This window comes from Dromaius novaehollandiae, chromosome 3, assembly GCF_036370855.1.
Source record: "Dromaius novaehollandiae isolate bDroNov1 chromosome 3, bDroNov1.hap1, whole genome shotgun sequence".
In the NCBI taxonomy this organism is placed as follows: Eukaryota; Metazoa; Chordata; class Aves; order Casuariiformes; family Dromaiidae; genus Dromaius; species Dromaius novaehollandiae.
In genome coordinates, this window is record NC_088100.1 from 17,684,153 (window position 1) to 17,710,055 (window position 25,903).

General features: G+C 41.3%; 1 protein-coding gene across 4 annotated transcripts in view; it reads right to left on the bottom strand.

Moving 5' to 3' along the window:
• ASAP2 (ArfGAP with SH3 domain, ankyrin repeat and PH domain 2) overlaps positions 1 to 19,138 on the bottom strand; it is a 92,143-nt gene extending 73,005 nt beyond the window's left edge. The window contains exon 1 of one of the 4 annotated variants that reach the window (XM_064508477.1): positions 19,115 to 19,138. Coding sequence is in view for 2 of the 4 variants with exons in the window: in XM_026097218.2 (XP_025953003.1) it covers positions 18,323 to 18,448 (126 nt within the window). In the remaining 2 variants the exon portion in view is untranslated. Of the gene's footprint in view, positions 1 to 17,448; positions 17,573 to 18,322; positions 18,699 to 19,114 lie in introns of those variants that run through there. The other 3 variants (XM_026097218.2, XM_026097215.2, XM_064508476.1) reach the window with 3 other exon arrangements.
• Between the last annotated feature and the right edge of the window lie 6,765 nt (positions 19,139 to 25,903).

Consider the following 25,903-nt stretch of genomic DNA (forward strand, 5'->3'; position numbering starts at 1 on the left):
TTTCTAGTCTGAACAATAAAATGTGCCGACTAATTAGAACCAAACATATCTTACCAGGAAGAAATCAGGCCGAGGTTACTGAAACTTCCTGAAATGCTGTTATACATCCTAATCCATAAGCCACAATCTGCCAGGATACTTAAACACTGTTCAAGTCCATTTCACATTGCCTAGGAGGATTCCAGCCCAGTGGGAAAGAAAACATTCAAACACTTGATTGTTGCTTCACAAAAAAAGAGCCTCACAACTAGTATCAACCCAAAAATCTGTATTGCCTCGACAGCTCTGTGCAATTAGCAGGATGGAAGGGGCTGGAAATGGGGTGGTGCAGATTAATAAATCTATTTCATAAATCCCAGGCAGGCCTGAAACACAAATGTATTATTTGCTCTTTTCAGTAGAGTGGGGGGAAAATAACCTGTTCTATTTTTATTTACTTTGGGGAGAACAAAGCAAAAAGGCAGAAATTGAGTAATTAAACATCCTGAACATGACTTTGGCACCTTTTACAGAAGCAAGGGGTATAGGGAAAAACAGGGCAGTAGCAGCATAAATTGACAGTCCCTGTGCTCCACTGGTTACAGATTCACATGGAAATGAAGAAACACAGAAACATCTTTTATGCCCAACTTACAGCGAAAGTCTGGATTTCTCTATATATTATGCAAGTGCCCTTATATCAGTGCCTTATTCCTTTGCAGCCCAGAAGATAATTATTTAGACAAAGAGAAACAGAAAAACTGCCATACTAGCTCAGACCAACAATCCTTTTAGCCCGATACTCTATCTCAGTAATGGCCAACAACAGATGTTTAGGGTAGCAACAAAAGAAAAAAAAATTCACCGAGTGATCCTGCCCTCAGATAATCTCCCAGCTTCAAGCAATCAGTCTCAAAAGGAAAGACTGAGAAACCCTCAAGCAGAAAATACCATGTAGCCCAGTGGACTATTCCCCAGAGAGACAGGAGATGCAAGTTTGCTGACTCCAGACAATGGAAAGATAAAACGAAACTCGACTTCTCCCAACCCAGTAGGAGTGCGCTCACAACAGCGCTGCAGGGTACTGGGGAAGAAGTGAGGGAAGAGGGGGAAGGAAGAGGCTGTCATCATCACTTTTTTTTTTTATTTAAAACACTTAAAAGTCTCTTATACATTCCTCTCTTCTCATTCACAAAAGTTTCATTTTAGAAAGCTAAAATTAATTGTTTCCACATATCTGTTTATTTGGATGGGTTTTTTGCTGAAAGTGTTTGCAGAACTGGATCTGAATTTGTGAACAGTCGCAGGGTAGCTGGGTTTTTTTTTTTTTCAAAATAAAGGGCTCACTGGGACAAACACAATCACTTGGACCTACTGCAAAAAGAGTAACTGCACTGTGGCAAATAAATCCTCAAGTCATTTGAAATAAACCTCAAGACAGGATCCCATGTGTTTTTTTCCCCCCATACTGTACATCTATCGACAAAGACACAAATCAAATTTAACATAGTAACTCCAGATTCAATACAAACAATGATCTTCACCATTATACCTTTAAAATGAAACCTACTCTCACTCTCGATTTTAGTAATTTGCATTAAAATATCAGGCCTATCCAATAACCATAAATTCTTTCATATTTTACACATTCCAGTATTTCAGGGTAAGCAGTAGTGCCAGTGGCTGCTGCAAAGGTTGAACACAAATAGCAAGAGCCCTTCCAAAGACAAAAGGATGCAGGAAGAAACCTGGGCAGTTAGTAAGGAAAAGAGAAGTGATCAAATAATGACTGTGAAGAGGCAGAGCAAGAACTGGGTCCAGTGCTTAACTGGACTGGTCCTTCTTATAACGTTGCAATAGCAAGTACTGAATACTCGTACCTTACCAGCAAGCACAATCTTTTGGCCTTTCTGGTGTCTCTTCACAGCTTATCTCATACTTGGTGTAATTGCTCCTCTGTGACTCAAAAGACAAGAGGCATCCACAGACGTGCTGTCTTAGTTTGTTATTTTTCTATCAGAAATGAACTGTCTGCACTACTGGCTTCAATTTACTTTTCTCTTGTAGAAGGTGGTTACAAAAAAAAAAAAAAATCTTCCTAAATTTTGTCTTCCCACTCCAAAAATTTTTTTTCTTTCTTATTTTATGTCTTCATTTCCTCCCTCCATGAATTAGCTTCTTTTCCTTTCCTAAAAACCTCTCCAATTTCTGTCCACTGATCACCTAGCATGTTTAAAAAGAGATCGATACAAATGGTGAAACAAAACTGATGGGCACAGCCTGGGGCAAGGCATTCCAGATTGTGAACACACTCTTGCAGAACAAAAAAAACTAAACAAAACAAACTATTTTTGACTAATTACTTCAGTTACAGTGTATATGTGAAGAAATGTTCCAGAGTATTATATTCTACAATAGCTATGACAGGTAATTTATATAAATAAGCTCTTAGGCTTGAGACCTGTCTACTTAAGAGACTGTGAAAGTACAGAGACAGACATGCAATAAAAAGGAGGGAGTTTTTGGCAGAACTGTCTCTGCAAAGTCCCCTTCCACAAAAGCATTATTTCTCCGGCATCTGGGTTTGTGGTTCTTGTGGGCACAATGCCAACGCAATCTGTTTGAACAAGCAGTGGTCTATCTGGCAGAAAAACGTAGCAAACATTTACGCTCTAAACTATTGCACACATAGCTAAGGGTATGCATAGCGGAAAGGGCTAATACCACTGATTTGATAAATTACTATTGGTAAGAAAAAGGTAATTCAATTGTTACAGTAAAAGATGGGAGAATTTGAAATTGTATGTTGTATACACAAACACACCTGAGCACAAGCACAATGACTCTTCTATAAAAAAGAAAACCCTAAAAATCAGAATCCTCTAAAAAAACACTTGTATCAGTGAAATCTCAAATCAGAGTTTCAGAGTCTACAAAATGTTAGTCATTAATACAATTCACTACATGATACTGTTGCACACTGAACAAAATAAGGTACTGTATCTGTATATTAATCATTCAATTTCCACATGCTTCCCTCCCTACATAAAGTTGGAAATGCAACATATACTTAAGCAGGAGGGAACATCAAGCATTTTTTTTAAATAAGAAAACCTTTTTGCTAAGAGAAGAGAATGGAGATCGCTTACATCAACTATTTCTGCAAAACCCATATCCACCTCCTACAGTCATCTATTTTTATACAGAGAAATATAATCCCAATTTTCCTTCTCTTTTCATAACTTCACCACCAAAATTGCAGCTACCTACTTTCAAAGACAAAATGAGTGGATTTTAAATACAGCTCTCATAAGCAAAGTAACAGACTTAATGCACTTACTCTTTACAGTGGATCTTTTTAAACAAAGGATGTGTAAATAAAACTCCCTTATTGGTTATTCAATTCTTGTTTCATTTCCAGTTGTGCTAATTCCTGATATCAATATCCATGTATTTACTGTTGTATGCTTCAACATCTTAACATACACCATTATGTAAAATTAAGTAGCATTTATTCAAGAACACACCTTCTCACTTCTGAAAATAAAGTTCCAGTGACAACTGGCTCGAATAGCCAAGAAACCTTTAACAGCCCTTTACCCACGTAGAAAGTCTCTGGTCTTCTATCTGCAGAGACCTTTCTCTAGAAGCCCTTTACAGTTTGGAGTCCAGCTGTTGGAGAGGCTGATCCTCCACCCGTATCACACAATAGCACTTCGGATGAGTGAGGCTGCTGGGATTTCCCTTCTGCAGATTTCTCAATTTCAGTACTCTTTTCCTAGTATTAAATCCTTTTATACAGCATCACAGCCAACAAGAAGTAATCTTTGCAGAACATAATGCTCTTTTATTCAGCACATGACAAGCTTTTTGATTATTCCCATAAATAACCAAAAATTCTCTCTTCAACAAATGAAACACTTTCCAGATGCTCAAAAATCCCCATATCATTGATCTAATTTGGTTTCAGACTTTTTAATCCCTCTGCTTGAACCAGACAGATACCCCAGCTATGATCTCTATAAAACAATGAAAAACTAAGTAATTTAGTAAGTTTTTCCTATATATGAAGCACTGTCTCTACCATAACAATGAAAACATTTGTGTTGTGTGTATATAGATCAACTGGGTGCCATAAATTGTCCTATCTCTCCCCATACAGCATTTCTTTGAAGTATATCAAATAATTCTAGGGAACAAAAATCAACCAAGAAAAGAAAAAAGCCCATAGCAATCTAGCACAATCAAACCTCAGTCCTAACAAGCCTCTGGAAACTTCTCAACAGAAATAAATAATAAAAATATGTCTTAAGAAGCATATTCAGCATACACATTATGAAATGGCCTTTCTGAAAGAGAACAAGAGGCACACAAACTTTTGTCCAGTTTATGACAGTCATGAAACTTTTAGGATATATCACAGGCCCACAACAAGGAATCGCAGACCACCAGACCCACTTGAGGGATTGTGGAAGAAGTCAAGAGAGTGATGACACTCTACCAGCCAGACCTGCTCCAACACACACGTATTCCCACAGGAACACTGAATCAGCTGCTAAAATTAGGATAAGCAGAGATGTATCAATATCACCTCTCCTCTGAAAGAAATACTATTAAAGTAAGATTTATGAAAGACATGTCTACCTATAATAGTGGAAGCATATTAGATTACTACAGCTTAGTTTTCTTCACTGATGAGTTGTTTCTTTTGTAAACAATTTAATTCATTCTGCACAGTTAACCTTTCAGTTTCATTTGCCAGTTCTCACATGCAAACACAGTGCCTAATGATAACATTCATTTTCTCTTGAAATACTATAAAATTATTTCTATATAGAGGCTGCCAGACTATACCCTGTGGTTTTCACTCTATGCTCTCTAGCATGTAGTATACCACCTTTAAAATTCTCTGCGTTGTCTCTCAGTATTAATACAATTTTTTTTTCCAGTGCAAAAGTAACTGCATGACAGCATAATTAACAGCACCTAATGCAAATATAAGACTAGCGCACTTATGGCAAACAAACATTTGATAACATTAGTATCTGCTCACTTTGGTTAGAAGAAAGAAAGAAATTGCACTAATTTCATCTTATTGATGCTTGGTCATGCTGTAACTACTAGTAAAAAGCTTGAGTTCTTGTTGTATAAATCCAGAAATATAGTATTACATTACTTCCCATTTGGGAATTTGTTGCATCCAAGTTGTCACATATTATCATTTGTTTTAGATGCCCAAGCGCAGGCGTCTCAAAACACCTCTATAATCTTGAAAACAATGATCTTAAATTCTGCTGGAATTTCAACAGATTTAACTACAGCTAAAATTAACAGTTTAGGCACTCACATCTCTAAGATCAGCTTCCTAGAAGCACGGTATAAGTGAATTTTAAATCATGCAATTATTAGCATACACAATAATAGATACAAAATATCCATTTGCTAACCTTCACCAAAACACTTAGGGGCTCAAGTATACAGAAGATGTACATAAAATGGAGTAAACAGTACTTTCCTATACCACAGGAGCATTAGGAAGATAAATTCACACACAATGTGACGACTGAACAGTGAAAACCACTAAACCACCTCTGCATTTAAAACTGAAGAATTCAGAGGAGCAGAACTGACTGACCAGACCAAGCCTATCTGTGTTTTTATTTGTGTTCTCAGAAGAAACAGGGAAGGGGGCGAGTGTCCAAAGCTCAAGAGCTGAAGGCCTATTGCTGCACCCATATGTGACTGAGTAGCTTGTGTCCTTGCACCATCACTACACCCACACGGCTGGGGGGAAAGGGGAGGCAGCAATCAACACCATCACTCTCTCCCTAGCACACAGAACAAACTGACTGAGGATATGGATGAGAAAAGCACGTCATCCACAACTACAGCTGTTAAGCAAAAGAATGAATGAAACCAAACGAAAAGCAGCTTACAAAAGATTTACTACTTCACTGCTTCTTTAATGTTACTCCCTTCAGCACAGCTAGTGTCTAATCTACATAGAGCTCAGGGTGTGGGAGGACTTTGCTGTTATTTTTTTGTTGTTGTGTAACATACACCTACAGTACTGTAAAACAAACAAATGATTAAAAAACACATGCTTTGCAAGACTCTACTGCATGTTTTGCATGTGACAACAGAGCTCTGTGTTTGCATGTGCTAAGGAAATTTCCACTCTTATTCCTTTAGTCAAGAAGTAATCCTGTTTGATTGAAGGGGCTTAAAATGATTAGTAAATGCAGTTGTTTCTAAGTTGCCTTCTCTAAAATATAGTTAATTTCCTTAAACTTGCATATCCTAGGAAAGAAATCTTTCACTATCAAGGTACATAAAAGATGAAAGATGAGAAAATAACCCATATGAACATTCATATTGCTTCAGTACTTCTTCTTCTATATGACTTCTAAATGTAGAAAAAAGCTTTCAGGAATGTAAAAGTAATTTGTTCAGCTCTAATCACTTCAGCTGTTTTGATGTATCTACATGCATACTTAGCATAATGCCTAGACAGAATTATAGATTTCAGAGTAGCACTACATTGATAATCTGATCTTTAATCATGGATAGCAGAGTGGCCTACAAACAGCAGGTGGTTCTATACATCATATTGTTCCCAGAAAATGAGGAGTAGAGTTTCAGCCTTCCCCCTCAATTCTTGAGGCTTTTTTTAGTTTAAAAAGTCAAATGCTAGAATGTATAGTATAAATTCTTTCATGTTAATTTTTACAGCTGCCTATTAAAGAATACACTTCAAAGGAATACACTTCACTGCACAAATATGTTGCTTCCATAGTAAATATTTTTGGGAAACAGAGTTAATATACACAAAGAAGCACATTTTTCAAATTCTGTCCAACACCTACTCACTTGAAAACAAAGCCTTCTACTCGAGATTAAAAGTACTAAACGACACTGCCCAAGCTTTTTTCTGGCAAAGCAGCATTACTTACAGGAACAAAGCTCTTCAGTTACAGCGCTGTATCTCAGTTCCTCCATCAACAAATTCTCACCCAGAAAGTAAACCTAGTTTCTCTCTCCAAACAAAATTAAATTTGATATATGTACAACAGTTACTAAAGTCTGCATAACACTTCCTATGTCCCACTTTCTGGATATAACATGCAGAACTCTTCTTCCTCCCACTTAAACTATAGGTTGGGATGTAGCCATAATATCAAGTGTATCTATTTTCCTCTACCACTATCCCTTCTCTATACCCCATCTGCCTCCTGACTGTACTGATCCTCCTCACCCATTAGTCCGCTCTCTGTGCCATCTTCATCCTATTTCCTGCATAAACACTGCCTCCTTTTCCCTTCCCTTGCAGTTCCTGTCAACTCTTAGTCCCCTGAACTTCCTTAGACTTCTGATACATATCCTTACACCCTTCTCAGTGGTTCCCCCTACCTGTCAAATCCTGACTCTCACTTTCTCATGTACCATTGCAATACTTCTGCCTCTGGATGACTCCCTGTCCACTCCCAGTTTGTCTTTAACCCAGACTCCATTTTGTTGCTCTTCACTTTTGACTGATCCTCATATTACCTCTCACACATCTCAGCTGTCTATTACTTTTCAAGTCTTCTTTTTCTTGCATTCCCTCCTTCTTTTGTTTCCTAGACAAATTTACTCCCCTGCTTAATCCCTAGATTATCATGCAATCATGAACGAAGTCTGGATTTAGGATAAATAAAAGAAGCTGGTGGTCATTTTAATAACAGGAAAATCTCGTATCTAACAGCAAAAAGTATTCCAGTTTATGTCTCTGTCCCCACCAAGAGCAACAGCATACAGTGATCATTTTGCATGTAGAACAGTCTGAGCTCACAGCTAACAAACGTGAGACCGTGGGGGAAAAAAGGATAGGAAAAAAATGAAACAACCCAACCGTCAGCTTGTAATAAAAATCAATAATTATGAATACCAGACTTCTATTTGTCCCATAGCTTGATCCACATTTTTCAGCTGGGTTAAAGAAAAGAAAAAGAAAAAATCCATCTCAGATAAAATGCACTGAACCAGGTATTTTAACTTTACATAAAATCCAGGTATAATCATCCACTACAGCTTTACCAGTATGATTCTCAACAATTCTGTTTTTCCTAAGAAATCGCCAGCATCAGTGAAAAAGTAAACAAAGAGCCACAGCATTGTATCTAGAAGGCCAGAAATACCAAAGTAAGAAGTCTCAAGAACCAATTAGAGAAAGGAAAATAACCTTAAGATCAGACATTACTTCAAACTTTTTTTTTAAATCTTTTTAAAAAGCTTTTTATACCCTAAACAATTACTTTCACCAACTCTCTGATGGTCTATCAGCACCAACATTGTTCATCTCTCTGCTGTATTTTTCTGGAGAGTACTGAAAGGCATAAAAACACATCCTTCACAATTTCTCCCTATGTGAAACTCCTTCCGACTCCACTATAACTTCAAAAATCAAAGCAAACATGAAAGTACTTGGGCGTATCTGTTATCAGAGAGGGCGCTCATTCCCGCTTTCTCAGTACTCTGCACTTATTTGGTAAGATTTTTCCAGCAGAAAAGATGAAGCTTTATCAATATCAGCTTCAGCTGTTGTTTCTAGGAACCAGAAGTTTTTAAATACATTTAGAAGAAAGTCGTGCACATCCTATTTCTTGAACTAGCCAAGTTTACACTCCCATCTTTAACACGTAGTATACAAATACAATAAAGCTAAATTGCTCTACTTTAGATTTTCACACCTTTCTAATCTGAATCTAAAACCCCACTAGTTAGATACTTCTCACCTCTCTCTCTCCAACAACACAAAACAATCAAAGTAGAAATAATTTTATTGATGCCTCACCTGATGTACACTAAACTAGCATGGAATATGGATTTTTTTTTTTAATTACATGAACGCAAGTAATAAAATCTATACCTACGGGAAATGTCAGGCTATTTTAAGACTGTTTTCAGTTACTTAAAACTTTGTCGGAATGATGCAGGTATGGAAAACTGTGCTGAGTGCTTTCTTCAGTGAGAGGGGAAAAATGTTTTATTTCTAAGATTATGTTTTATACCACAGCTCATTCTTTAGCATGTGTTGAAAAAATAAATATAATAAAACATAACAAAAAAATGGAGCAGGTTACGCAAACCACGCTAAAATCCTGAAGGATCTATGTTTGTTAAGTCAGCCTTTTAATGATTTTTCTTGCCGCTGCTTAAGTGCTAAAAATACAGCCATTATAATAATAGATTATTTAAAATGTGGCATTTTCCATAATGCTACCATGAATCAATTCTAAACTAATGCTGAATGATTTATACTTTCTTCTTTCCATCAGAAAATACGTTGAGTTGTCTCCAGACAGATTAGTACAGGCAGTATTCAACATCAGTCCCCTGACAATTAATGCTTTAAATTTCCAGAAGCTGACTACAGCAGCAGACTTAAAACACATGCAACACTGCATCAAGTTTGGCTCTTTGTATCTTCCATTACTAGATAGTGGAAAATAAAAGAGAAATAACAAAAGACGACCATCTACCTTTTCAGCAAGGAATCCGCTGTAAGCAACTGATCCTGCCCAATTTCCTGTCCAAATTCTGCCAAATTTGTCTAAAGATGAAAACCATACACCAGTTTCTCCACTACTAAGCCAATGCAGTCTTCTTGCATCGCAATGACAGTTGCTGCAAATACATGTCTGCAATATTTTTCTAACATTTTTGTAAGCAGGAAGAGGATTTGGTTACTTTGCTTGCCTGCCGCTCATCCAGGGATATTTGCAATCCTTGAATAAGAACATCTCTCATTCTCAGTTTAGCAGTCTGCAATTTAGCTCCATATTTTTGCACATTACAATCATTTCTATTAGCTCTAATTACTTCTCTTCATCACAACTTTCTTATCCCTCTCTGCTTGAGTCAGATATTGTACTAGCCTTCAGAGGATTTATTAGGAGTATTTGCTAGCTAACATCCTAGTGCTTTCAGAATGCTGGGAAATAAGTTAACTGGTCCCAACAAATTGAGTGCTTTAAACTCAGTTTTGTTTATAGCTTTGCTTACTTCTATTTCTATGCCCAGTCTCCATTGCATCTTCTTCCCCACTTTGAGCTCAAAAACTGCAGCAAAGCACTCATTTAGATTTGGCAATACTTACATCACCTTTAATACTACTACATTCTAACTGCCTATTATCCTCTTTTTCTCATCACAACTCATGTCGCTAAAGAATGTTTTTCTCCTCCTAAATACCTGTTGCCACATCTCACTCGACTTTCACAAATTTGCCCTTCATCTTTACATACCCTCTTTAAGACAAAACTTTCTTTTAATGACCTGACCTTTTTGTTCCCATTTTTAATAGATTCTATTAATTTGTGATATCCTTTTTTGAGTGTTTCTCATTCACTCAAGTCTGTAGTTTTTCCCCATAATTTCCCCCCTTCCTTGAAATATTGATTCCTAAATGTTCTTCACACTCACATCCATTAACTCTTCAGTTCTGCTGACTTCACCACTTCTCAGTTTTTAATGTCTTCTTCCCTAAATACAACCTGATTTTAAAATTGCTTGTTTTGCTTCTATTTAATACACAATGAATCAAGCCCAAACCATTCAACACACAGTTCGCTTGTTTCTAGTCCCATCCATTTGATTACTGTCTTTAAACCAGTGAATCTCACATTACTGTCTCCTGCTCCTACGTGCTTCCTTCTGCAAAAAGGAAAATCTTGGCCTGTCATCACAGGTGGCTGATCATAAAGTGGCTGAAAACCAGCTCTTATTTTCCCCCTCCACACACTCTTCCTCAGTGCCTATAGTGTTAGCAGCCAGCTCACTTTACCAGACTATAACCAACAGCCTCTCTTAAATTTAAATCTGTCTGTCACTGAAAATGCACACTCCTTCTGCATCCTATCTCTAAAATATACCCTTTCTATCTATCTATGAAGCTGAGTTTTTTATCCATGATCTTCTCATCTAACTTTGATTATTGTAACACTCTGGCCTTGATAAACAGTATTGCTCACTCACATCCCTTCATGACACTACTGAAATTTCCTCTGTTTGTCTTCTGTGCAATGCATCCCTCTGCACACTTGTAATATCACTTTCTCTTTTGCATCAAATATAGAACAACGGTCTTTGATTCTAATGCTTACAAACAAGCCAATACCTATCATCTCTTGTTCACTCATGACTCCCGCTCTCTCTGATCAGTCTTGCTCCAGACACCAACTCCCACTTACTTGTTTTTTTAGTTTCAAACTTTCACGTTTGCTTACCAACACTTAGAAGGATTTTTTTTACAGTAACTGAAAACTTTCATGTGCTATAGTGATCACCAAGCATGGAATGAGAAAGGGAGTGGGGTGGAGGACATCCCCACAGCAGGAGAAACTGCAGAAAGATTTCATCCAGCTACTGCCTCTCCACTTTGTTCTTTCAGTCTTCTTTTCTTTTCTTCCTACCAACAGGAGAAAGAACTTTCTCCTCTAGCAGCTCCATGCAGAATACAGTATTTATTTTGGAGCCAGTGAGGACAGAAGGCAAGTGAGGGCTCCTGCCTCTAGTCCACGCCAGAGAGGGACCCCAGCTCCAGTGAAGCCCCGCTGAGCCAGGGCACACCGAGGCTCTAGTACCATGGACAGGGCTGCTCCTCCCCGGGGGCCTGCCTGGCGGCTGGGCCAAGAGGGCTGCAGCGGGGCCAAGGGCGGGGGGAGCTCAGCGGAAGCCGGGCAAAGTGCTGACAGCCCCTGCAGCAAAGTGGCGCTGAGAAAGTTGGAGAAGTGAGCAGACTACTGAAGAGTGACAAAGTACAGGGAAGCCCTGCTGAAGCCCAAGACAGCAGATGGAAGCGCTAACCCAAATGGGGCTGGCCCAACTTTTCTGGCGCTTCAGGTGCAAGAGTTGTATGTTTCTGGGGAATGGGGGCAGGCAGATAGTGTGGGTTCTTACAGTGAGGCTCAGAGGCCAGAGCGCAGGAGCCGAGTTGGGGAATGGCCGTATATACGTACACACAACGTGCAAATTATAAATGAAAATAAGAGGTGAGAGTTGATGTGTAATGTTTAAGAACCACTATTATAATGCATATGAATAAACAGAAACCACTTCACAGTTGGTAAGCTATTAATACACTACACCAGTCGTGTGCACCAGGCTTCCTTGTATTCCTCCATCTGTATTCAGTTAGTTAAATTTTGTTTGTTATCAGGACTATAAGGGCTTTGCAGAAGGGCTTCTGCTTTTGTCCTGTGACAGTGGACGCGATAAGGGCCTCATCTTTACCTAGCATTGCTGCGTATTATGGTACACAGAGAACAACATGCAAATGAGAAAGAGGAAGCAAATCTGGGTTAAACTTAAGCAGAAAGAGTTAGCCACTTTCCACACCTACTCTCATTTAGCATCAGCAAGAACCACACTAAATCCAGACCTTCTTGTTCTGAGAAATGCCACAGCGCTAGGAGGAAAAAATCAAAAGATAAAAGCCAGAATTACTAAAATACTTTGAATATATATATTTCCCATTGATCCTCCTATTCAGAATGGAATGTGCCACCAAGGCAGGTGGCACAACAATCTACTCACATGACTTGAAATTGTTTTAACTGACTGTACATTGTCTGTACCTTAAACGTTCAAGGTTCAAATCCTATGTTTTAAAATGGGCATATAGCTCTAGCTGAAGAACTACAATTTAGCTCCTGCATTTCTGCAGCTTCCATCTGCTATACTCTTCTCAAAAGGAAAAAAATTCACATGTTGCACTTTGAAATCATAATCCCACTTGTATCACGATGACTTTTCCAGACACCTCTTTGGATGCTGATGACAGAGAACCATGACTTCAGAAAGGAAGCAGAAGCGGAACATGAAAAAAATTTTAAAACACACTGTATCTATGAAACTGTATTTAGTAATGAGGCAAGAAAAGTGTGCAAACGTGTTCTAGAAAGGATATCTTATAGTGGGTACAAAGATACATTTTATTAAAAGGAAATATACAAATAATAGTAGTAAATTTTCTAAAATGCCGTATAATACATGTCATTTCCTTCTATTTCTCTAAGTAGAAGAAAACACTTTCTTCATTTAGCTTTCCAGAGCAAGTCACAATCATGAAAGAAATGCAAGACAGAATCCAGTCTTGAAGACCTAACAAACCAAAAACACATAATGGGGAAAGTATAAAGTTTGAAAACATGCAGTGTATGCACGTATTCAATTCCACATTTTCTGATCCTACCAAGTTTATATACCTTTTATCCTCATTAGCTTTGCAGAACCGAAATGAACCAGAGAGAATTAAAGAATTCTAATGTACAAAAAGGAATAGAATTCAGCAAGCATCAATCCCATATGCCTTTCCAAGCCTGCTGAGAGCAGTGAGATTACCTTAGACGGTAAGATCCTGTTCTTAATTCTGATACAAAAACCTATCCTATAAGTGACAAGGAAAGAACTTAAATGATATATTGCATTCTTTGGAGGGGAAATTCCAAAAGAAATGTTTTTAACTGTAAGGTGACAGAAACTTTGAGATGCAGTAATCATGGAACAGGACCTATAGAGGATATGCAACTAGTGACCCGAAATTATAAGTTATAGGTTTAACATTAATTTCTCAGATTTTACGGAAATTTCTGGAGAGTAGATTTTAAATAAATCCCAAACAATTAAAATACATTTAAATCCAGAGAACTAACACAATCTTTGCTTCCACCATACTGCTTTTTTTGCTTATGTTATACATCTTTCCACTGCACATTCGTCCTGGCTGCTTGCTCTAACATACTTATCATAGTAGCAAGTCCTATTACACTGGCGGTTTTTTTCAGTAATCTATTAAACTTCTCTCAATTTTTCTAATTTTTTCTCCTTACAGGATAATTCGTGCATGCAGTGACATTTTAGCAGGTGGAGGTAAGCTTTGGATCTTGAGTATTGACTTAGATTGAAAAAGTCTTCAGAGCATGGATTGTCTGCTACTCTGTTTATATAGCAGCATGCACAACAGCTCCCATCCCCCTCTTTTCTTCATCCAGAAGCACTGCACCATGACAAACAGGTAGAATAGAGATAAGTATTTAAGATTTTTACAGGCTTCAACACCAGTTTTTACTATAAAACTTAACTCATGCTTCAGAAAAACATGACACACTTGGATTCCGATCATTAAATCACTCTATAAAATAATAATTTCCAAAAATTTTAATGATCATTGCTACCAGGACCATCTTGCAGGCTTCATTACAGTTCAGGGGCCATTTTATTTAACTTACAGCACATAAATGAGAGAGGAGAATATGTTCTAACAGTAGTAATAAAACCAAATTTTTACATGTATACAGCTTAAGAACAGTCACTGCACATTCTTAGATCATGTAATAATAAAGGACCTTTAACAGAAATAGCAAGCTAAAAAAGATTGCATTCGTAAAACTAGATTACTATTTCAAGCAACTCCTCCCTCAATCATATGACTATGCTCTGCACTATACCAATTAAAACTTGTTTAATCTTAGTCACTATCATGCATGCAAAGATTAAACAGTAACCTGTAAGGGTCTGAGATATAATGCTCGCTTATAATTTGATTTTAGTAAAAGCTAAAGAGTCCCAGCATTTTGCTATGCAACATCCTAATCTGATGAGAGTACAGAAATTATATTATTACTTCTCTTCTGAAACCACTTTCTGTTCCAAGAGCATACCTTTCCAATTCCCTTTCAACTACCGAGAGTAAAGGATCAGATTCTCTTTCTCCAAGTGTCTGAATAGACACCAGATCCCAAACTGCAATCCATGCACCTCTGGTGATCCCAAAGGCCATGATAAGCGGTCTGTAACTGGTCTATACAATCACATAAAACAGCAAAACTCATACTGTTTTCAACTGATTTTCAACTGTTTTCAATCATATCCTGCAACTGACTGAGGCCAGTAAATCCAAATTCAGGAAACACTGATTTAAGGCAATTCTACTGCCTTCAGAGACACAACTGGTAAATTATACATACATAATTGTCCAACATCTTATTGATTTACTCACTTAACAAGCCTTTTCCACTCCATCACTGAAAGCGAGGCCTCATTAACTAAACTTTTAAGAAGCTATTACATACCTGCTAATTTACTAAGTCAGAATTACAAAACTAGTAGCCAGGAGTATTAACGGTAAGTGTAACACACTTCCCCTTAGGATCTGGAAAGAGATACCTGTGTTTGCACAGAGCTGAACTCGAGCTAACAAGCCACACTAACCCCCAGCTCCCCTGTCTTTGCACTGCCTCCTCCGGGCCTCGGCTTCCCAGGGAGCGCAAGGCCTGGGTGACTCAGGCTAACTTCATGTGATCACTGCGCACTGCAGGCAACTGCACAGTCCAGGGCAGAACCAGTTTTCCTGGGAAAAGCAGTTAAGAGACATCCACAAAGAAGTAATATTAACCAGATTTTTTGTTTATTTAATATACAATATCCAGGATAACGAAAACTTGACTGTATTCAGTTAATAAACTTGCTCTTTTACATTCACTTGTTAAAATCGGTCCATACTCAAAGCCAATAGTTTAGCAAGGTTTCAAACTTAACCATTTTGAAGAACAAATTCCTAAATCTTATACAACCAGACTTCCCAGTTTTTAGAACCATACCGCGCACTGCAACTGAATAGCGCACACTGAAAACTGGTGTTTCATAGTATTGTGATACTGGAAATGCAGGGGAAAAAAAATTATTTGTATTACCTTTACATTTTTAGATGCATACTTTACTAAGTCTTTATTCACAACAACCTGATAAACTAATTCCTGCCAAGCCTTAAAAAAAAAAAAAAAAGAAAAAGTGCTGAGCACTGACTTCTCTTACACAATTTACAAACAGCTTTTTAATCAAATGATCACATTTAACCTGAAAAAACAGGCAGGTAATGCTAAAGGACCCCAGTATTTCGAAACTGAAGTAGTGTAAGTCTGAAAGCAGATTTCAGAGTTTTGAAACCATGAAAAATTGTTGCTGTTCCTGACAACGCCAAAAGAAAAGAAGTCAGTTGTTATTTTAATAAACTCTTTAGGACAGCAGCATAAACAGGCAATGACTGCTGATGTTTTGCCAAAAAGTGCTAGAAAGATCAATAATATTAAGAACTATAGCCAGTACAATCTCCCATCTACTGCCTTGCAAATTTTACTTAGATCTGTAAGACACTAGGCACATTCATTATGATCATTATCATAAAAGATAAATTTTGCATTTAAGCTAGCAGACAGTGTCTAATATCTGAAATATGCAGAGACACAAAATGAGATTTAACATACTGATCAAGTTGCTTTAAAATCAACCAGCAGTGTATCAGTGATCTGACATAAAAACAAATACCAAGGAGACAGATTAAATAAGAAAGGAATCCACTGTATTCAAACTTCTAAATGCACGTCATTCTCCTAATGTGAAAAAAAGTTTTCAAGAATGCAATTCACTGACTTGAATCCTAAAAAAAACTTAAAATATATATTGCATTATATATATATACACATACACACATAAAAATTTATTTTACGATGATATATATAGTGGATCATTTTAGCTTTTTTTTTTTTTTTAGCAGACATGCAAATGAAAAACAATTAAAAACTTTTTGCATGTTTTTCCTGAGAAATGGCCTGAGATGCTTGCAATCATATAGGTTTAGAAACTGAATCTCAAAGACCAAAATTTGTGAGACTTGTTAAAAAAAAAAAATCTAGCAAAACTGCTTTTGACCCAAATACTTATACCAACTTTAATTTTGTGTCAATCAATTTTAGACGGCTTTATCTTAAAACTAGAATGATTCAGTGTTGTAAGTATTCTTTAAGAAAAGGTTGCCTTTGATACAGAATTGTTGATCTTAAGACTATCAGGTTAATAAGGTATAATTAAATCCAGGCATTTATGTGCAAGCTTGCATGGAAGAAAATTACCTCAGGAACAAAACAGTAATTCCTTCTCTGCAGATTATTTTGAATTCAACCCCTTGCTTTAGTGGTTTGGTAAACTGGCAAAACAGGAAAATCTTGAAAAGGGTGTTTAAACACCTAACCTTGGTTTTGTTCACTTAGGAATCATTAATAATCCATTGCTAGTGGCATTTCTTTTGTAAGAAGGGACACTAACTACTGACAAGATGCTTTTTGCTGAAGAGGCTCTAAGATAAGCTTCCTGCAAAACAAGTCAACTAAACGCACGCTGTAAGAACTGATCTAACAGGTAGATGGAGCAGATTAATCTGCATCACGGGTAGGATTCCCCCTCGCACAAGTTACTCCGGAGGGGCCAGGACACCGGGACGCCTTCCACGCCACCGCGCGCACGGCTGGGACGGGAACGCGCTCCCTGTTCAAACCTGCCCCCGGTTTCCGCCCCGCGGGAAGCGGAGGGAAGCGGCTCCCCCGCTGCCCCGCGCCGGCGGCCGCCCGCCTCGGCAGGCTCGGCTACGGCTACCTCAGTCTCAACGACGCACGGCAAACAGCTTTAAAGAGAAGGAAGGCAAACAAGCGGCGCTCTTCCCCAGACAAAAGCGGCTCACACAAAGTCCCCGCAGGGCTGCAGGTTGTCTGAGAGCAGGCAGAAAGGAGGGGGCGCAGACTCCGGCGTGCCGAGGGGCGGACGAGCCTGCCCCGCTCCGGGGGCTACGTGCTCCCGCCCACCCGGGAAGGGCGGGCAGCGCCTTTGCCCACAGAAAGGGGCTCCTGAGAGGAGGCTACCTTAAAACACACGGGGGGGGGGGGGTAGGGAGGGTGTTTAAACTTCAATGTGCGGGGACGAGAAGGGAGATTAAATCCACTTGTGCGGGGGGGGGCAAACACACACGCGTAGGGGAAGAGCAGGACACGGAAACCTGCCGGGGGCGGCGGGGCGCGGGCTCGAGGCGCCTCAGGTGCGGCTGTGAAGGACGGCGCGGAGGGGGCAGGCTGCAGCCGCCCCCCCGGCAGGAGGGCGGGCGGAACCGGCCCCTCCGAGCTCCCCGGGCGCCAGGAGGAGGCAGAAACGGGGCGCGGGCTGCCCCGGCCCTGCGAGGAAAGGGGGCTGCGGGGAAGCTGCGGCCCCGGCGCCGCCGAGGCGGGGCAGGGGGGCGAGCCCGCGCCCCGCGGGCTGGGGACGGCCGCGCTGCAGCCCTTCCCCCTCCTTTTCTTCCCCTCCCGCGCCCGGGCGAGCCCCGCTTCCTCCCGGCGGCGGCTGAGGGCGCTGCTCGGGGCCGGGCGGGAGCCAGCACCGGTAGCGCCTTGTTCTCGGCCGCGGCGGGCGGGCGGGCAGGCAGGCCGGAGGGTGCTGCGCGGCGCGCTCCCGCCCCGCCGCTCCCCCCCGCCGCGCTCACCTCCTCGATGGCCGCCACCGTGTTCCTGCACTGGGCCATCCGGGTGGTGAAGTTGGAGGCGGTGGGTGACTTGTAATCCTCATTGGTCTCGGACACGAATTCCGACACGGAGATCTGGTCCGGCATGGCGGGGCGGGGATGTGTGGGGCGAGGGGAGGGCAGAGGGGCAGAGCGGGCGGCTCCGGGGGGAGGGGAGGGCCCAGGGGGGCTCCCCCCTCACATCGCTCGGCAACCGGCGGCGGCGGCAGCGCCCTCCTCGCAGCCCCGCCGTCTGGAGCGGCGGCGTCCCTCCTTCCCTCCCTCCTCCGCCACACAAGGAAACTCCCCGCACCCACACTCCTCCTCCCCGCGCGCTCACGCAGCACCGGCGCCGGGCACACGCCCAGCGGCCAGCGGGGGGAGGCGGCGGCGGCAAGCCGCCCGCACGGCCCGCCCCGCCCCGCCCCTCGCACACACACACACACACACACACACACACACACACACACACACACACACACACACGGGGGCGGGCCCGGGCGCGGCCCGCGACCCCCGCCACCCCCTCCGCGGCGACGCGACGCGCCGACGGGGCGACCCGACCTGCCGCCGCCGCGCGCCCGCCCCGAGAAGATGGCGGCCCCCGCCCCGGCAGGTTCCCCTGCCCCGCGCCGCGCGGGCCGCCGCGGAGAGCGTCGCGGCCGCAGCGCCCGGCCGCGGCTGGGCAGCCCGGGGGACAGGCCCGCCGGGATCAAGTTCAAAAAAATACGTGCTGAAAAACCCGAGGGCGGGGGGAGGCGAGGTGTGACCCACCTGAGGGCGGGGGCAGGGAGGGGGGCGCGCCGCCGGGGTCGCCGGAGGGTGCAGGGTTGCGCTGTCCTCTCGCAGTTCGTCCCCGATATAGACAGTTAAATTCAACCTTTTCACCAGCTTGTTGCGCAGTTTCAAGGGAGCCGAAGGAAAGTTTAATGCGGCAGTGCCTCGGAGGTGCACACAGAAATAGGTTGCGGCCGAGTGAGGTTTCTGTCTGAATTCCTGGACAGCTTTTTCTGCGCTGGAGGAGGAAGCGGCGTTACCCGAGGAGCGGACGCCTGGCTCTCTCGGTGAAGCCGCGGGGATGAGTCGAGGCTGGAGGGGCAGAGCAGCCCCGACGGTGGCACTTGTTCGCCGCTCGCTCTGCGGAGGGGAGGGGACGTGGGTACCGCATCACCCGGTGCTCGCTTTAGATATACAGGGGTGCGACGACGGCCGACGTTTCCCTTGGCCGCAGAGCCCAGGGCTCCCCGGCTGTTCCCGCAGAAAGCTTCAGAAGTTTGTATTTTGGCCCAGAAACTCTCCAGTGGCTGTTTTGCTCCTGTCTGGTGGTGCAGTTATTTGTCAGCATCCTATAAGTGATTCTCTATTAATGTGATTTAAAACCCTCCAGGGAATTCAGATAAGTAAGCAGGTACTCTTTTGCTGCAGTTTGTAAAATGTGCGACTAAATAAACAGGCCTAACCAAACGTTACTACGCTTTGCAATCCTTGCTAGTGTTATACTAAGTTCTCCTTTAATATAGACGATGAAGCTCATCAGCCATATTTCTTTCACTGACTGTAGCAAAGCAGATAATGAACAATGACTCTCTGCAGGTTCCTTTTTTTAACTCTTACTAGTTTTTCCATTCTGAACACCATTTATTTGCTCTCATAAAAATCACCATTATTTTGCCTTTAACTATCTCTGTATAATTTTGTATTATAACCCTGCCTCCTTGCTAAGACTTTCATACACGCTTAGCTTTATGCGCATGTTTCTGCTGCTGGTGCATGTACATGTATAATATGTTTCAGTGCTAATGCATTAAACTCCTTACCTGTATTTGTATGTCACTCAGTAAGTGAGTATATTTGTGCCCTGGTTTAGTATAAATGTTCACTCTTGCTAAAAATATGTATGTTGTTACATCTTCATTTTTGCATCAGCTGATGGTGATGCAGTTGGAGCAATATTTAGAATCATGCTATTACCAAAACTGAGTAAACACTAGCATTCTTAATCTACCATATCATGTCTTCCAATGTGGCATATTTATTTAGAAAATATGAGGGGATGGAAAAACTTGGGCTTCGAAAGGCAAATAGTACTAGGTTTTAACTTTTTGCAACAGCTCTTCTATCAGATGTAGTCTGAATCTGCAACATGTCAATGAAATGTCTAGCAGCTACGTCTTCTGATACTGGGGTATGTGCAACCAAGATGGTATCATCGTGCAAGGCATCCTTAAATTCTATAGACTGTATTGCCCAGCAGATTAGGTTAGATGACTATGGTGGTATATTCTGATATTAAAATTAATAGATTCCTAAACTTGCCATCCCAATGAAACTGCTATGAAACTTCTTCTGAGGCTCATGATCTCTGTTGGTTGAACCTCCCTGAAGACCTCTAGTTTTGACATCAAGACTCAACAGTTCAGAGAATTCACTACTTCTTTTAGTATTTTGTTGCAATGGTTAATCACACTGTGTGTTCCTGCTATTGCTTGTTGTTATGACTTTTTTTCAGTAGGTTGAGGAGCTACTCAGTGTTTTCTCTCTATAAGCATTCTTATACACTGTAATGAAATCACGTCTCAATTTTGTTTCTTGAGAAACCAAGCTGACTGAGTCCCCTTTTTTAAAGAGGGCAAAGCTAATCTGAATTGCTTTGCATTTGCCACAGACTGAGATTGTGTATGCAGATGGCGATTGTGGGTCAGTTGTTGTGCAGTGAATTGTCTGCAGTAACACTTTTATTAGTGTGCAAGTCCTGCATCTCTCTGAAAGACTATGTTTTTCAGCCCTTCAATCATTTTTATAGTCCTAACACCTCAGTAAGTTATTCCAGTTTACTACTCCCTTACTGATATGTTCAAGAATTTCATTAGACTTTTTGGGGTCAGTGTCACACTGGAAGTTCATGTTTAGATACTTGTCCACTTTGATCCCCAGGGATTTATGAGAGACACTATTTTCAGCATCCAGCCCCATTCTTTGAATCTGTGAGCAAGCAGTGCGGTGGAATGTCTCAGTAATCAGAGAGCTGTGAAGAAGGCTTGCTTTTGCTGGATCTGGTGCTATTATTTTATCTCCAGGTTCTTCCTGCTTCCTTGCTTACCCTTCCTTCTCCTCTAACTTTGAACATTCTTTCTTTTTTTTATCTGTGTTAATACAAGATAAAACACCACTATCTTTGACCTAGTCACAGAATTAGAGATCTACTAAAGAGAAATAAATAACAAACATTTTTCAAAGATCCAAACTCTGCAAATTGCTCTGCTGAGAAGTCTTGTGGGTATGTATAGAATACATCTCTATACAGCAGTGTAGAATATCAGGGTTTAGGTCTCTTTCCCTACAACCTGTAGCCTTCAGAGGATATGAAAATGAGAAAACTCAGTTTGTACAAACATTTCTTCCTGCATTGATGTTAAACTAGTATTAATGGTTTCATTAATCAGTATTGTTAAAACATAGGGTAGACCTTCACAGTCATAAGATAGATTTGAAAATAAAAACAAAAAAAAAACCCAGAAATTTCGTTGAACCTTTGGAAATCATATCTGTATGCCAAAATATTTATTTGTGTCACTGACAGTGTGTAAGAATGCAAATCATGGACTGGGTGCTGTAGGACTGGGTGCACAGAACAGTAAAGCAGGCTCTGTCTGGAGATCTGGAGATCTGAGGGTCTAAAATTAGATAATGGAAAGACAATCCAGTGAATATAAGGAAATAGTGGACCAGTGTTGGTCAGTACAACAATCAGTGGTCTTGGCACACTGTTGCCTGAACCTTTCTTAAGACAGGTTCTATCTGAATATTTTTCAAGAAGGATTTTCAGATAGAACTAGGATGTTTAAGGAGTATCATTACAGGAGTTAAGGTCAGTGTGAGAGAAAGCGCACAGGGCCTTGTGTACTTTAAATTTAACAGTTTAGAGCTGGAAGTTAACATCATGGATCAAATAGGCAGAAGTTAATGGCTGTTGAATGAAAGGACGTGCTGAAGGATTTGTAAGAATAGCAGTGAGAGAACATGATGAGCTGGTCAGCATGTTCCATGATCCCTCAAGCAGCTGCCTGGAGTGAGACTCAAAATGTGTAAGAGAGTTTTTTTTCCACACTAGTCATTCGTCATTATTGTCCTGTACTGACTGGCTCAATAACAGGTTGTTTCATGGTATTTGTTCTCTCTTTTGTGTCTTTCTTTGATATCAAAAGTTTTGCACAGAATTTCTTTCTTTGATAATTTTGGGTAGTTTGAGGAAATACTTTTTTTCTGGCTTTCTCTGTGCGTGTTCAGTATTTATAGGGATTCTGATGTGTATTTCATAATTCTATTAAAGGTGTGATCTAAAGGAATGCAACAAGTCAATGGTTCATAGAAAATCTCATTAGCCTCATTGATTATTTTCAAACTTTCATTTCACATGCATTTCTCTCACAGACTTTAGTGGAAAACTGACATAGAACTTTTTTTTCCCAAGTATTTATAGTAACAACAATATCTGCAACTGAAGTGGTAGCAAGTAAATATAGGCAAGGAAGAAAACATGGAGAAGTGTTTTGGTGTTTTGTATTGCTGCTCTCACAACTCCCAAAGATAAGCTTTTAACCAGTAGCAGGGGAGCATGCTACTTAAAGGGTGAAACTGCACGGGCCTGATTCTGAAGGCCTTTCAGTTTAGTGGGAATTTTACTTCCTGAGGTGTGGCAAAACTGCACCGTAGTTTGATTTAATTTTGGTAATGTCTTACTGTCACAATATTTATAGTGTATCCCCTGGAAGAATGTGTACATTCCAGTGTGTTTGACTGCAGTGTTCACTCCTGCTGTGTCTTTGGAACATTTTAGTGGGTCAGGCTGCATATGTCTACACTGCTCTTTCGGGATGCCCCCAAGAGCTGTCCTTCCCATGACGCCTCAGGCTGGATTGTGTTGTGTGCTTCAGCTGCAGGCCCCCGGGCCATCACTAGGATACGCATCAGAGGGGAAGCCCTCAGGGATACCAACTGCTGAAGAGTTACCTTGCTACAGACCCAGAAAGGCTGTTCTAATAGTCATGCAGTGCAGGTTGTGTTTCCTGTCCCTGACCTGCCACTTCACCCTTTGTCATTATCCCTGACCACTGTGGCCTCTCAGTCTCTGCACTGGTCTCGCAAACAAGTCTGTGAATGCAAGGGGAGGACAGCAGTAGCGGGAGATGGAAACTCAATCTTTCTGATACCTAGGCAACCTCAGAAGCCACTGCAATTGCAACACTCACAAGAACAAGCATATCCTGGCAGGTCACCTCTCAAGCCTCATGTCCCTCCCACTGCCAGTGCCACATCCTTCCTGTTGGCAGCCAGCAGTGCCCTGAGAAGATAACTCCATGGAGGTAGACTGCCTTTCCAATCTTATGCTGATCTTGCAGCTCCAGATCACCAATGAGACTAGGCAAGATCAGCCGTCTGTGGGCCACCTTTGCACTTACTAGACCATATTTAGTACATTAGACTGCCTTATGGATTAATGCTGTCTGCTCATAGCCTACTCTATGTGCTGCTAAGCTATCCTAGCAAGGAAATGCTTTACCAGACAGCCTGATCATTATCGTGTCAGAAGGAAAATGACATCTGGTTTATTATACCATGAATTTGTGGAGTGTGAGACATCAGCCTGAGGCAAATACCAAGCTTGCCACTTCAGCCGCTTGCCGCTTCAGCCAATTTCCCAAGGGCTGCCTGGCAGCCCAAGCCCCAGGCTCGCATAGAGGTTTGCAGCTTGGCTGTCCAGCTCCTCCTTGGATATGGACCTGTGTGATCTGAGAGACCTGGCAGAACTTGGACAGGATGCTATGAACTGTATTTCCAACATCTGCTTAAAACTTGGAGTTGAGCTGTCCTTAGAGTTTTCACAGCTCTTGGAGGGACAAAGGAAAACTTCATCCCATCCTTACAGCATATTGCCAGTCCACCTCTGTGGTGCTGCGTGGCAGACTGGAGTAGATTCAGAAGGTAGATCTAGGCCAGTGCAGTGCATTTCCCTTGCAATATGCAATAGAAGTATGACATTTGGTGGAAGGGTATTTTCTCATTGGATTAGTGAGTGTTGGTTGATTTGACCTCAATGCTGTCATTGAGGTGATTTTACAGGATAGCATTGGTGCAGCTCTATCTTCCATTTCAGGCTGTGGAAGAATAGAGCGCTTTGTATATCTGGATTTTCTTTACAGAACTTTAATTCAATTGTGGATTTGATTTTGTGAAGTTATCAAATAGGAAGCTCTTCCATTCTGGTAGGCAGTGGATTTACAGATGTGGATACCTGTGTGTCTTCCATTTCCATGAATAGCTAGTCAACATCTACAGAGTTAGAAAGTTTCTCTGTACCTCAGGAAATTTGTCTTCAGACACAGAGGTCAATAATTCACCTCTATTCCTTTGGTGAGTTATCTACCCTCCAGTCTTGAGACATTGTCCCCCTCTTTTTCAGGGAATGTTGAAGTGATTGATGCAGCTGAACAGTAAGACTGAGAACATCACCACTAAAAAAAGCACAGTGCATCTCCTTTGAGAGGGACAGCATGCCACATCTATACTGGTAATCTAAATGGTGCAAAAGCACAGCATGGGCCCTAGAGTGCAACCAGCCATACTGCTTAGTTGTTAGAACAGTCTCTGGCATAGTTTTTGCACTGAGACCAACTTCAAGCTTTCAAAAAATGTGTAGGCATGCTTTAGGAGATAGCACAGGCCAAGAACCATATCCATTAGACAGTCTGGATGTGGCCACCTTTTATAGGAGAGAAAGAGACCTTAATAGATCGGATGTGTCTTAATTTGTCAGTTGGCTTCAGGGTCAGAGAACGGGCCCTGGCAATGTACAGTGTACTAATATAGATGCAGCCTGTGTTTTAAAATCCCCTAAGACAGATGTGAAGTTTGAACCTGACAATGAGAATATTCCAGTCACTGGACTTTAGAGACAGCGGTGTCTTCTGCACAAGCTCTATGAATCTACCCTCTTCCTATCTTGGATTTTAGTAAAAGCTCCTGACGAAGAAGCAGTCTGATGCTGATTTAAAAACAAAATTGGTCTAGAAAGATTTTTTTAATTTCCTGGGAGAAGAAATAAAAATTGGTCCATACAGTCCCTGCTCTGGTATAGTTCAGTTTATCTACTGACATGCTTACCAATCTCCTTAGGTCCAATACTCAGCAAAGGGAGAGACTGCTTTACCGAGGTTGGCTCTTCATCCTTCCTCTCTTGCTATTGTGTTTAAGAGCCTGTTTTTGAATGTGGATCTTTCCTGAACTGAAAGGCTCCTCCTAAATATGTTAATTGATGCTAAGGCAGGTGCCTCATTTCGCTACACCTGGGTGCTTCAGTCACAGTGGCCCTGCACTCTGTAGGTTGTGGGTTTTAAGTACACCACTGTATTTCCTATCTTGTCATCTAAATAATTCTGCAGTCAGCTCTCGTTGCACTTAGCTCTGCAGTTGTAACTTTGCTTGCATCTTATCTATTCATACACAACCTATTACCAAGTCATTACTCTCCGCGCTAGTAGCTCTTTGTTTTAAAACCCAGTCCTG